This window comes from Penicillium hispanicum, assembly GCF_028827665.1.
Source record: "Penicillium hispanicum strain IBT 35686 chromosome Unknown utg000004l_segment0_segment0, whole genome shotgun sequence".
Taxonomy (NCBI): Eukaryota; Fungi; Ascomycota; class Eurotiomycetes; order Eurotiales; family Aspergillaceae; genus Penicillium; species Penicillium hispanicum.
Genome location: NW_026623196.1, coordinates 2,332,652 through 2,346,030, shown reverse-complemented (window position 1 = coordinate 2,346,030; position 13,379 = coordinate 2,332,652). Strand labels below are relative to the sequence as shown.

The following is a 13,379-nucleotide window of genomic DNA, read 5'->3' as shown; positions in this document are numbered from 1 at the left end:
TCAACGGCTTACCCGAAAGACAGTTGAAATAAAAATGGTATCTGTAAACGAGATGGAGGTATCGGGGGAAATGCAATAGAACGAAATAGAATGGTGAGCCGCGAAAAAGCAGTCAAGGACGGCGCCAGATCCTAGCTGGACGCTTATCTTACATCCGGCGAATCTCCTTCTCATTCTTGTACTTGTCCAGGGTCGAGGTGCCCAGGTGGCTCCACCACTCGAACAACATCGAGTTGCAGATCAGCTTGAACCACGGAGTGAACTTGAGACCGGGCTGCTCGAACATCGCTTTGAGCTCGTCGGCGGAGACATAGCGAGTATCCCGCACTTCGTTCGGGCTGGGCTCCAGGTCAACATCGGCCTGGATGAAGAGAATATAGTCCACTGCAAGAGATCCGAAGTGTTAGCCACATCGACCGCACCAATAGTCCCGTGCTCTTTGACGTACCCTCGTGTTCTCCCCACTTGCCATCACTCGGCGCCTTGTAGTGGATTCGGGTGAAGAACTCGAACTTGTCCAATGGTACCTGCTCCGGCTTGATGCCTAGTTCATGGCCCAATTTGCGCTGTGCAGCGCGCTTCACTCCCAACACAGCTGCATCAAGCTCAGCACCGGTCTCTCCAGGAATTCCCAACGGATGGGAACAGCAGGTGTTGGTCCACATGTCAGGGAAGGTGATTTTCTCGGTAGCGCGCTGCTGGAGCAGGAGGCGCTTGTTGGAGTCGAACAGGAAAACGGAGAAGGCACGGTGAAGGAGACCCTTGTCGATGTTGGTCATCAAGTGGCCTGTATCCCGATGTGCTTGGTAAGTATCTGCTTAAGCCACTTTCAAGGGTGCCTCCCCTCCCCCCACTACCCCTCTTGATTGTAGAAGTCCGGGGTAGAAATTCAACGTACAAAGCTTCTTGCTGGCACTACCGATGGGCTTATCATTGTTGTCGAGAACAATGCATACCTCATCCATCAGGCGAACCTGCTCCTCATCGTATCCCTCCAACTCAGCCCCTTCGCCCACAGCGGCGTTGGTGGCGGAGGGGAGGACATCGCGAGCCAGCGAAGTGTCGACCCCAGGGAAGAGAGTGGCCACATTGTCCGCGGTGATCTCGGGAGGACTGGTCTCAGTCATAGTGGCGCTCATTCCGACGGCAATGGCTTAATCGCAAGTTTGCTTAAGATGCGCCCTTTAAATAAAAAACCTTGGGAATGAAATGAAGGCGGTGGCTTGGGGCGCGTTTCTCCAGGGGCGGTAGGGATCGGCAAATGCACCCAACATATACCGATTCCATTCTGCATTCGCACCTGTTCCTCCTTGCGTGGGAGCGTTGCAGAAATTATTGACCTACATACGGCCAAGTCCTGCTAGTCTCAGATATGTGTGACAACCGATCGTTTCGAATCACGCAGAAATCGCAGTCACAGCATCACCCAGTCTCCCCGTCAGTCTTCAAGCATTGTCCAATCATCGTGTTGAGCCTCATGGCCAGCGCGCCTGTGTAACAGCCCACGTTGGTCGTGCAACCAGGAAAGGGATGTCACCGCGACTTTTCAAATGGGAGTATTTCTATATATGACGGATGTGTCATGTCGCTGACAAGGAGACTCGGGTTTTACCTTAAGTCTCATCATATACCTCGGCATTTGGTATCACCCCTCTCACTGGACATGGAACTAACAACGATTGACATCGCTCAATACCTCACTTGCCGTTCGATGAAAGATATTGATTTGATTGATCCTGACAAGGCTGTGGGTTTTTTTCCAGTCTTGATTCCATCCTTTGATATCAACTGCATCCGATCACTACAGGGACGTCCACGACGCCTCCGCCAGAACTTCAGGTTACCAGTTCAGCATAAATACGGATTATCTTCCTATGGTGGCGAACTTTCAATATTTGACTGAATTGATCTGGTGCACTTCTCATGTGGATCAATCTGCATTAGCTTACTCCAGCCTGAGAGCTGCCAGCTCCTGAATCTCTTCTGGTCCCAACAGCCCCAGTCCTTCTCGCCTGGTTGGGGCGTTCGCATCGAAAACGGGCTTCTCCGCCAGTGCGGTGACTCGGGTTCCGTGTCTGGGCTGTGATCCTTCATAGTCCCAGCTGGCATTGTGAATTGTGATTCTGCTTGGACGTTAGCGTTTGGGTGGATGAGAGCTTATGAGGGGCCAACTCTCACCGATTATCCCACAGCGCGCTAGTTCGAGGCGTCCACTTGAAGCGAACCTGGATATCTGGGTTCTTCTCATAAACGTCAAACAAGTACCCCAGTATCACGTCACTCTCCGTCTTGTCCAGCCCAACAATCCGGTTCGTCATGGCGCGGTTCACCCAAAGCGCCTTCCACCCCGTGGCGGGATGTACCCGGACAATAGGGTGTTCTCGCTCCACATACTTGGGCCCAGCCTCCGGATTCTTGCGATCCAGGTAAGGGTGCGCAGATCGATATATGGCAGTCTTACCATCGATGAATTGGCGGAATCCAGGGGAGAGCTTCTCGTATGCGGCATACCCGCTCGCCCAGAGCGTATCACCTCCCACAGTGGGGACGGTGTCATTGTGAAGATGTGTCACGCCAGCAGGCTGTCTCTCGTGAACAAGGTCGGTGTGCCACCGAGATGAACCTCCCGGTCGACGGAAGCTGGGGGTGACCTCTGTTGCTTGCAGGGCTGGCCAAATAACGGACACGCCGGGGACTCCCGGGACCTGGGGTACCTGTGGCTGCACGGCATAGTCAGCTAAGAGGGTACATGTGACAACAGAAGCTCTAGTAGCATACGTGAACTTCAATCTCTCCATAATACTCTCCCAGCTCCTTCTGCTGCTGCGGGGAGATGTCCTGGTCTCGGAAGAACACGACACTTCGCTCGGCAATCAGCAGACCCAACTCGTCCTTCTGCTGATCGGTGAGGTCTTTGAGCTGGAGCCCCACGATCTCGGTACCAATGTGTCGAGTGAGAGGGATGACTTCTTTCGCGGCCGACAAAAGAGCCTTTTTCTCGGGATCGGCGCGGGTACCGGGGTCTACATGCTTGCGATCATAGTCGCGCACGCTGTAGACATCATCAAGATAAAGCGGACGAGAAGGACGGTAGGGATAACCATCGCTCAGGTCAACGTTCGCCTTCTCCAGCCGCTCTCGCGCCGGATCCGGCAGTCCAAGAGTATCCTTTCTCGGCGGCGCAACGTCTACAATGCGAGGGTCGATGGGAGCGGGAGCCATAATGATAGTTCAGTAAGTTATTTAGATCTCTCGTGCATGATGGAAGCGAGTGGCTTCCCATCATATTTAACATCAATGGTCTCCGTGGTAGCCCGATGTTCCATTCGCGACATCCGCATTGTCGGTTGATATCCGGGGCTCCAAGCACATCATCACCGCGCCGCATTACGTCTTTCGCGCAACACGCATCGCGTAGTGGTTGAGCCAGTTACCCCTCCACCTAGGAATTCGTATCTGCCCCTCATCTGTTTCCAATCGGAGAGTTGCTATTTCCATCCTACGTTCAGAACCAATCTGTGATCGTTGTGCTGCTGCAACCACAGCAAGCGGGGAAGTTGCAATCTCACAATCTGCGACGAAAATCACGCTGATCGTACATTATGCGATTCATAAGCGAACAAGACTGTTGCCGCTTGTTCCGATAACTGGGATAGTGTGGTACGCTTCATTCCCTAGTCTCGATTGCGAAATATCGGGTCTGGATAACACACAGCGGATAATATCAGATAGGAAGCCGTTCGGCGCTTTAATAATTCAATGCCCCTGTGAAGGCTCACCCTGTTCAGTGTTTTGTCCACAAGCCCGCGAGACGATCATGACTGACAGCTCGATTCAACGTGTAGCCGTGATCGGCGCTGGAATTAGCGGCGTCGTCAGCGCTGGTCACCTCCTCGCGACTGGACGAGAGGTGACTGTTTTTGAGAGAAGCAAAGCATCCGGTGGAGTCTGGTAAGGTCGCGAAGATTCCAGCTGTCTGCTTCGAAGCCAACCTGTCCTGCAGGCTTTATGACAAGCGGGTACCTATCGAATCTCAATACCCATGCACCAAACCTTCTGATGCGGGATGGCCTGGCAAGGATGAGCGTGATACAACGGAAAGACAGAATTTATTGCATGCACCACCTGGGTAAGCCAAAGTCTCAATGTTCAAAGTGCGACAGCTCTCATCTCCTCCCAGGCCATGCTACGAAAGCCTCACGAATAATGTTTCCACTCCTCTGTTGCGCACAAAGCTCAATAATTGGCCCGAGGGGACCCCGAACTATGTAAAGCACCATGTGCTCAGAGACTATATCCAGGATACGTCCGTGAAAGTGGGTGTGGATGATGTGACTATCTATGGTGCTCTGGTTACAAGAATTTATAAAGATGGATCCGGGTGGCACGTTCTCTGGACCTCATTAGAGGAGGATCCAAACACAGGAAGCCTGATTGAGAACCAGAAGTCTGCGGTAAGAACCTCCAGCTGTGAGGCGATAGAACAGCCATTGCTAAAGAACATGCAGATATTCGACGCCGTCGTCGTTGCATCAGGTCACTATCACACGCCTCTTGTCCCGGATATACCCGGCCTGGCTGAAGCTAAAGCCAAATGGCCTACAAAAGTTACACATTCCAAATCCTTTCGAAACTCCGAGGGATTTGAAGGGAAGGTAGGTCCAGGAATCCGACAAGCTTCTATAATCACAACTCTAACACCGGGTACAAGAACGTGCTTTTGATAGGAGGCGGCGTTTCGTCAATGGACATAGCTCGAGAGATTAGCTCGGTTGCGCAAAACGTCCATCAAAGCACCCGAAATGGCGCCTTTGATACCCCAGCGACAGTGCTTCCTGAGAATGCCTCTAGGATTGCTGAAGTCTCTGCATTTGAGATCACCAATCCCGATGCTGCTTCAGATCACCACTTGTCTCTGGTTGCACATCTGAAGTCCGGTGAAACCGTGCATGAGATAGACAGGATAGTTCTCTGCACTGGCTACCAGATGGTCCTACCATTCTTTCCCCAATATACTCGCGACGAAGTCCCCGTCACCGAGGCAGACGACTCGGTGCTCATCACGGATGGTACTCAGGTCCACAACTTACACCGTGACATCTTCTACATCCCAGATCCGACTTTGGCCTTTGTTGGCATCCCTTTCTATACTGCCACCTTTACACTTTTCGAGTTCCAGGCTATTGCCGTTGCAGCAGTCTTCTCGGGGGTTGCTCAGCTACCTTCTACAAGGGATCAGAGGGCGGAGTATGCGGATCGATTGAAAGCCAAGGGCTACGGAAGAAGTTTCCATTCCCTTAAGAATGAAGAAGAAGCCTATGTCAAGCCTCTCATGGAATGGGTCAATTCCGAACGGGCTTCCCATGGTCTGCCATGGATCGAAGGCCATACAACTTCTTGGGTCGAAGCGAAGAAGGCTCAAAACGAGAGACTATCTCTGGTTCTTCAGGGCCGTCTCCGGTGGGAGAATCTTACCAAAGGGTCCGCAGGTGTTGAAGTTTCGGCTTAACGAAGCTACCGGGCTGGGTTCGAAAGCTCCGTGTAGGCGAATGCATTACTGATTTTACAACGGGATCCTTCTTGTCAATATGAACTCCAGATTTTGTCAGGTGGAGTGCGTCACTCCGCAATTTCCAAATAACTAGCTCTTTTGACATGTAAAATGTACAATTCGTGGAGAATGTATGCCGCGGATAATAAGATGTTGGCACACCATCGCTGCTCCGTATGGCGAGCTCCATGGCCCGAGCGATCATGCTCACCTGGTGCGATATGACAACAGCACCGCAACCCGAGCTCCAGGAAAATCGGCGAATTCCCGCAGCTTCGTGCCTATCTTGTAGGCGATATGCGCTTGATTTGATGTTGGTCATTCGCGCATAAATTGCGCGAACACGGCTTCCGATCATTCGACTATCTCGCCCAGCTAACCCATCGAGCGGCGAAATGCCGAGCGCTGGAGCAAGGGTCTATCCCCGCTTTGCTGTGGGATGAGACATAAAGTCTCCCAATCACGCGATTGAAGAGGTGGGCTTCAAGATAACTGGGTGCTTTGAGATGTCCACGTCGGGGCTAAGACTTGATAACAAAGCGCTCCTCGGGAGTTTCAGTATGCCAGTCGATCCGACGTGCATACGCGGGTCATGCTTGTTCAACCCTATAAGTGGACTGCTTCCAGGGAAATTCGATTGTCGAGACTTACGAGCTGTTAAAGGAGTTCACCATGTCGCCAAGCACCCATTCCGTTCAAAAACAAGGGAAGAGGAGATGGGTCAGCTATATCTGGGACACATTTGACAAGTCTCCGGAGGAGCGACGCCTGCTTTTTAAGTTGGATTCTGCCATCTTGACTTTCGCGTCTTTAGGTAGGAATGGTGTCATCGCCTTGGACCTGGTTAATCGATACTAATCAGATCTTGCTTTATTTCAGGCTACTTCATCAAGTATCTTGATCAGATCAATATCAACAATGCATTTGTGTCTGGAATGTAAGGCACCGGTTATCGCATTCTCTTAAGACCTTGTCTTGACGATCGCCGTCTACAGGAAGGAGGACTTGGGCCTCTATGGCAACCAACTCAATTATATGCAGACATGCTGGACGGTCGGCTACGTGATTGGAGAGATACCTAGTAATCTGATTTTGACGCGTGTCAGACCCCGATACTGGATTCCTGCTGCCGAGGTGACAACAACCCCCCGTCTACAAGATTACTCGGCTACTTTTGCTAACTTTTCCTAGCTTCTTTGGACTGTCCTCACATTCTCGCTTTCGCGATGTAACACTGCAACACAGTTCTACGCGCTCAGATTCTTCATTGGTAGGCGTCACCCATGCTTGTGTGTCAAGTCTGCTGACTGGAGCGATGTACAGGTCTTGCAGAGAGCACTTTCTACCCCGGCATGCAGTATATCATTGGATCGTGGTATCGTAAGGATGAACTTGCGAAGCGCTCATGCATTTTCCATACTAGCAGTGGTATTGCAAGTATGTTCTCGGGCTACCTCATGGACGCAGTACTCAGGCTAGGCGGGCGCGGAGGCTTCAAAGGATGGCAATGGCATGAAACCCGGCTCCCTCAGCAAGGCCAGGACTGACTACTTTAGGTTGTTCCTGATCGACGGGATAATATCCATTCCTGTCGCCATAACCGGTTTCTTCGTATTGCCCGATGTGCCGGAGATCTCGAATCCGTGGTATCTCAGCGAAGAGGTAATTCCAGTCCTGGCAATCCTCGAAGTATCAGAAATGGATCTTCTAATCTATGCGGCTGATGTAGGAAGTCACGCTCGCACAGTCACGAATGCAAATGGAAGGCAGGCAGAATCGAGGACCTTTTACCAAGGAGAAGCTGAAGAAGATATTCTCTTCTTGGCACATCTACCTGCTGACGCTGCTATATATGTACGGAAAGCGGATTCAGACTATTAAATCTATCCGTATGGATGTTGACTCCTACTTTAGTCTCTTCAACAATGGTGCGGCAGGTAGTCAGCCTGTCTTCCAACAGTAAGTTCCATGACCAACTGGGCAAATATCGATTTAAGCCAATGTGCTAATTTTCGCACCAGGTTCCTCAAGGAGTCAAAGAGCCCCAAATATTCGTTGGATCAAATTAACGCGTATCCCACAACCACCTACGCGGTTCAAGTAGTGACGACCCTTTCCTATGCTTGTATGTTCCCATCGACGGATGCCGGTGAAAGACATCGGGAAGATACTAACAACTGAAAGGGTCCTCGGATACATTCCTCAAAGGAAAGCGCTGGCCGCCTATAATCTTTGGTGCCGTGAGTAACTATGCCTGATCAAGCACGACACCGAGGCTGACAAGTTTACAAGTGCGTGAATATCATCAGTTATGCGTCATTGGCTGTTTGGGATATTCCGATGGGATGGAAATGGACATGCTACATTATCTGCGGAGCGGGCTTCGGGTTAAGTGGTCTCTGCATGGCGTGCGTCTCCATTCAGCTCAGATGTTTCTTCAGCGCTTTTGGATGGCTAACAGAGTCTCCCTAGTTGGGCGCACGAAATCTGCACCGAGGACAACGAAGAGCGGTCTCTGGTGATCGGAAGCATGAACGAACTGGCCTATGTCTTCCAAGCTTGGCTTCCTCTCCTTGTGTGGCAACAGGTTGATGCACCCCAGTACCAGAAAGGCTTTATCACCGTAACATGCCTGTCGGTTGTCTTGATCATTGTGACTTTCGTGATTCGGGATCTTGATCACAGAGAAAGACGCGGGAAAGCGTAAGTCCTCAAGGCACTCTGATTTGATCTGCTCTCCTGGACTTTTGATCACTGACATGTCGCCGCACTAGGATCGTCGAGGATGGTGTGGCAGAGACTGATGATGGTCTAACAGATTCATCTGCAGTTACGCCTGTCAACACGAATCCTGCGAAGACCTAGACATTAGCTCTGCTATGTTAGGACAGCTGCTGAGTCCGGATGCTATATGCATGGCAAGCAATGAGCGCATTCCGGAAAAGAGAAGAAACAGTGTACACGGAAACGCGAAAACTCGATAGAAACTGAGTAGTAGATGCGCAAAATGTATTGAATGCGAGATTGAGACACGCTTGATCCAAAGCAAGGCACCTAGTAGTTGATCTCTACTTGTCGCCGTCTGAGCGTGAAGGTTGTAGAACGATGACGCATCGGGTGTTGACTCCCGAGGTCGGTATGGATATTTAGCGTGTTCCTACACCTTTTCTTAGCTACCGATCACCTCGGATTTCCCCAGGAGCATGAAACAATCGCGAGCTGGGGAGGAACAACAATCTGGTGCATCAAGTCTCAAGTGAACACTCGTGACGACGGCCCAAACGAATCGACCAGTGTGCATACGGCGCAGAGTGCGTCAGCACAAGAGCATCGAAGATGGAGGTTTTCTCCCACACTCGCAGGATCGGTCGCGTCCACCGTCGATTCGCTAGTCGCTCCAACTATTTATTGAAATTACACGAGCTCCTGATCCTGGTTCTGGAGCGTTCGTAATAATCATTCATCCACCCCGGATGCCTGCAGCAGCTCATTTCCGGTTTCTTTGTTTCGATTCTCGCCCTAGTCCACTCGCGCATTCCATGGTTCGGCATCAAGGCCCCAGGCTTAGCGCGACGACGATCGACCGGAGAGGACGTGATGGCCTCGATGACAAGTAAAGAGCTAGAAGCAATCCGTAAAATGCTGTCGAGACTCGCTCGAGGCTGCACAAAACTGCACAATCGACACTCGGTCCCTGGGGAACGAGGGACTAGTTCGTGGAATGGCTGCACTATCTCCCGATCAAGTAGAAGACACGGGCGACTAGCGTGTGATGAGAGGAATCGCAACTGCAACGGTTCCTGAAATGAGACAATCCGACCGGGGACAGTCTCCAGACCAGGATGTTTTTGTCATTCTTCCAGTTGCCGCTGCTGGTTGGCCGGGGCTTTATTAATTGCCCTTCTTCCAGCGAACCCCATTGATCGACCGGGCTCAAATCTCCCGTTCATCGAGCGCAATCAAAATAGCGCAACGGTTTCTTTCAGCCCCCATGGGCCATAGCTCCCTTTTCTTCGTGGGCCGCCGATCATGACGAGTGTTCGCCATTCCCTAGAGTAGGTGGCGCTAAGGGCTGGAAGAAAGGTGATCGCGCATCACTGAGGATGAGGGCGCTGCTACTGCCGCTCGCAGATCGAGACCAGATCGGGATTCCAGGGGGAGAGGCGAGCGGTTTGAGAAGGAGCGAAATCCAATTCGCGAATCTGACAGCGGAGTACTCCGGCCCTCTTGGTGATTCAACCAGTGTATTGGTATGTACTGTACTGCTAGACAAGGGTGTGAGCCAGGAATCAGTCTGCGGTTGGATCGCCAGTCAATCGTTGTCGAATCGAGGCAGCAGGCTTCTCCAGCCAAACCGAGCTCGGGATCGCCAACCCAATAGAAGGGTGACTGCTGGCGCGGATGCTGGTGGATCAATCAGCGGCAGCTTATTCGAGGATAGCGAGCCCCGTGAGCGCCTCCGATATTATGCACATCATGGCTAGCAGCAATTTAAGGAGGAAGAGTGAGGCGAGGCGGGGTCTCAGGGACGTTCTGCCTTTGGGATTGCTTGCAGCTCCGGGCGTCATGCCATAAAAATCGGATCTCACGGACAGGGGAACCAATCCTGCCGGAGAATCATCGTCCAGGAATCAAATTTCCGCACTAGCCCCAAATTAATAATGACCAGGTTCAAGAAAGTGAGACATGGGATGCCTGCAGGAATGTTGCAGGGCCCTTTCTCCCTGAACGTAAAGCCACGATCGCGCCTAGACTGGGGTGTATAGGGCGATAGCGATGCGGACTTGGCTATGGACGCCGTCCTTCATACTTCACCGTTGCTTCGTAGCGGCTGGGAGCGTCGTTGTATTTTTTCCTTTCTGGAGCGCTTGCTTCGAGACAATCATCTCCCCAGTCGCACGCCAGGGGGGTTCATTTCCCCCTTTGGACATCGCAGTTCCCCATATTGTCGACGATCGTGGGCCGGTCTGTCTCGACCATCTCCTCGCCGCCGGCCTTAGCGTGTGATTCGGCGTCGGTCGGTGGAGCGCGACAAGAGTCGAGGCTTTTGGATGGATCAACTCGGCTTTTGCGCGGTGTTTCTGATGCGGCTTGCGGCCTGTTTCCCTGATATTGAAGCCGACAGGTGAGGATAGGGGTTGAGCTCGATATGGGCCTTGGTGTCTCGACCGGGTTTTATTTTGGCCCAACGAAGACTATTCCCCCGGCGACTCGCGTGAGCTCGTGGTCTACTCAACCCCCGTTCGCAAGCCGCTTTGCTGCAGGAGATGAGGAAGAGTTCCGAATAATAATCATGCCCCGACAAGTTCTTCAGAGCATTCGAGCGGAGCTCATGTCAGTTCAAGTGAAGATGAATCGGACCCGCTCGATAACCGATGCGGTCCGTTTTACCGCGCGCCAGCTTAATGAGTCCGATGCAATGAGATCACACATGTACATAGATGGAGCAAAATTCAATTCAAACTCAACAATGACAAAAGGCCGCCTTCATAGTTTCCAATGCATCGTAATACACAATAAGGTAAACAAGATCCTGAAATGCAAGGCCAAACGAAAAGGGTCCAGCCCAGATGCTGTAACTCGACCCGAGGCTTCCTGTGGGAAACTCGGCGTCATGCTGTAGTTGGGCAGAAAAAAGAAGTTCCTGGGATGAGTCTGTCCAGCAGACCTGGGTAGTCAAGCTCAATGAGCTAGTCCACAGTATACAGGGATTTGGCACAATGCCAATGAGTCTCTAGGGTTTCAGCGCCTCTGCTTGGAGCTTGGTTCCCAACAGCGTGAGGCCTGCTTCTGGTGCTTCGCAGGCGCAGCCAACAAATCCTCGGTCTCTTGGTGAGCGTGGGAGGACGATATCGGAGCGAAAGATCTCTCACACTCGCTCAAGTGTCTAACCACAAGATTAATCATCAGCATATGATCAACAAGACGGCATGGCTTCGTAAAGATGCACACTCACTTGTTCAAGGCATCGGTTCGGGAGAAGCGGCGGTCGCACCAGTGGCACCCATGCTTCCGAATTTTGCGATGAACCTGAATTGTCATCAATAACTGCTTCCGCTTGGTACTGGTGATAGTCTCGCTCACAGTATCCGTATGTCTTTTGAGATCTGCGTTTCGTCCAAATGTCTTGCCGCATTCGTCGCAGGGAAAGGACTGTTTATAGCTAGGGTTATGCCTTTTCTCGTGTTCCGCGCAGTTCGAACGTCGAGTGAAGGTGGAGCCGCAATGAGAGCACGCGTAGCCTTTATCTTTTCTCCCGGACCGACGAATATATTCCTGGTGGGGTTTGGGCAAAGTGCCTGGATTACCCTGGTTGGTTTGGGGGCTTGGAGAACCAAGTAGAGTCCGTGTAGGGCGGGAAGGATGTCTGGTAGATCCAATGTCATGGGTGACGGTGCTGGTTGAGGCGAGAGAGTCACCCACGACGGGCAAATTGCCGTTGAAGGGGAGGGCTGGTGCGTTCATAGCAACGCATGCTTCCGGGAAGTATTGTTGATTCCAATAGTCACCCGTTGTAGGACCTGCGGCGAGTGAAGTTGCATCGGAGGCTGTTGTGGGCCCCGTCTCTGGGACTGGAGCCCAATATTCGGAGGTCTGTCCGGGGAAATTTCTCTGAATCGGGCCAACATCGATAGGCGAGTTCCAGCCGGGGGATGCGCTCATTGATCGAGACCCATACCAGCTAAGCGGGGAGTGGGACGTGTCGGGAGGAAGAGTATTGTAAACGTCGTAGCACATTCTGTTGGAGTAATCATCGATCTTCAAGGGGACACTGTACAGGCTGTCGGTGGATGCTAGTTGGTTCGGAATATTCGAAGCCACTGAGAAGGGGAGTTGGTTGGGGAATGCCCTCAAATGGTCATATGGGAGCTCCAAACCACATCCAGAAATACCCAAGCCGACGGTAGATGGGAATCCCCCTCCATGAGAAGGCGTTGCGGACAAGGGCGAGGAGTAGGCAGATGTTGGCTCAAGAGAGTGCGCATCTTCCAGCAGCGAGGGCACCATGGACGAGGAGCGACGGCCAGAGTCAGGTGTTTGATCCATGTTGCTTGTGTTGAAAACCAGTCCAACGTTCATGGGCGACATGAAAGAGGAATCAAATGATGTCCAGAATCAAAATCAACCAGCGCAATTCTATATCCAAAAGGTTCAAGGGAGGTTGCGACAGTGCCAAGTATAAATAACTCAGGACTCAACAGCTGAGCTGTTGGCAACGAGCAGCAGCATACATAGACTGTGGCTGAGGGCAAGTGAAGAGGGCACAGGACCATTGACAGATTTGCGCCGCATCGAGACCGATACCAGGTGAAGAGTCAACGACCTGGCGCCTCAATAGACAAGGCAGATTTCAAGAGAAAGGAACCTGCAAATGCGGTGGGAAGACAAGTGGGGAGGGAAGCTAACGGCTTGAGGGGGGTCGGAGCCAGATCGATAGCAGCGCAGCCCAAGTCTGCAAGTCTGCACCAGTGTCTAGCGCCGGAGTAGAGCGAGCAAGATGCCCGATGTCCCCCGGGGCAAATGATATGTCATCGGCGCCAGTCGGCCCTCCTTCATTTGGAATAGTCTCTGGTCGGGATAGGGCAGAGGGCGCAACGCCTTGAGAGAGCCCGAAACAGGACAGGATCCGAAAAGTATTGGCATGTGCATGGTGAAGTGACAGAAAAGAACGCCCTCGATGCCCTGCGAATAAACGCATAACGGCGGCTGCGGCCTATGGTGCTGGGAAAGGCTAACCATCCCTTCGATCACCGTCGGGCTGGTCTGCCCAACAGCGTCGCGTCCCATGCAGCAGGGTGGTTGTTAGTAGCCATACAGAGGCTTCAGC

General features: G+C 52.1%; 5 protein-coding genes across 5 annotated transcripts; 2 read left to right on the top strand and 3 right to left on the bottom strand.

Moving 5' to 3' along the window:
• Nucleotides 1-148: 148 nt before the first annotated feature.
• On the bottom strand, nucleotides 149-1,139 carry idi1 (isopentenyl-diphosphate delta-isomerase IDI1; the record flags this gene model as incomplete). The annotated part of the gene is made up of 3 exons (XM_056943822.1): nucleotides 149-384; nucleotides 449-787; nucleotides 899-1,139. 3 exons carry the CDS (start codon nucleotides 1,137-1,139, stop codon nucleotides 149-151), a joined length of 816 nt encoding a protein of 271 aa, XP_056800705.1.
• An 806-nt stretch (nucleotides 1,140-1,945) lies between these two features.
• On the bottom strand, nucleotides 1,946-3,222 carry N7459_004637 (TauD/TfdA dioxygenase family protein; the record flags this gene model as incomplete). The annotated part of the gene is made up of 3 exons (XM_056943821.1): nucleotides 1,946-2,123; nucleotides 2,179-2,720; nucleotides 2,779-3,222. 3 exons carry the CDS (start codon nucleotides 3,220-3,222, stop codon nucleotides 1,946-1,948), a joined length of 1,164 nt encoding a protein of 387 aa, XP_056800704.1.
• A 595-nt stretch (nucleotides 3,223-3,817) lies between these two features.
• On the top strand, nucleotides 3,818-5,509 carry N7459_004636 (putative FAD dependent oxidoreductase; the record flags this gene model as incomplete). Its single annotated transcript, XM_056943820.1, has 5 exons — nucleotides 3,818-3,951; nucleotides 4,004-4,129; nucleotides 4,181-4,454; nucleotides 4,509-4,655; nucleotides 4,712-5,509. The coding sequence occupies 5 exons, from the start codon at nucleotides 3,818-3,820 to the stop codon at nucleotides 5,507-5,509; spliced, it is 1,479 nt and encodes a 492-aa protein (XP_056800703.1).
• A 714-nt stretch (nucleotides 5,510-6,223) lies between these two features.
• N7459_004635 (putative MFS transporter Liz1/Seo1) lies at nucleotides 6,224-8,416 on the top strand (the record flags this gene model as incomplete). The annotated part of the gene is made up of 12 exons (XM_056943819.1): nucleotides 6,224-6,365; nucleotides 6,431-6,488; nucleotides 6,547-6,685; nucleotides 6,743-6,821; nucleotides 6,875-7,061; nucleotides 7,108-7,213; nucleotides 7,281-7,510; nucleotides 7,573-7,676; nucleotides 7,736-7,791; nucleotides 7,844-7,959; nucleotides 8,024-8,254; nucleotides 8,326-8,416. The coding sequence occupies 12 exons, from the start codon at nucleotides 6,224-6,226 to the stop codon at nucleotides 8,414-8,416; spliced, it is 1,539 nt and encodes a 512-aa protein (XP_056800702.1).
• A 2,877-nt stretch (nucleotides 8,417-11,293) lies between these two features.
• On the bottom strand, nucleotides 11,294-12,640 carry N7459_004634 (uncharacterized protein; the record flags this gene model as incomplete). Its single annotated transcript, XM_056943818.1, has 2 exons — nucleotides 11,294-11,438; nucleotides 11,508-12,640. 2 exons carry the CDS (start codon nucleotides 12,638-12,640, stop codon nucleotides 11,294-11,296), a joined length of 1,278 nt encoding a protein of 425 aa, XP_056800701.1.
• Nucleotides 12,641-13,379: the final 739 nt, after the last annotated feature.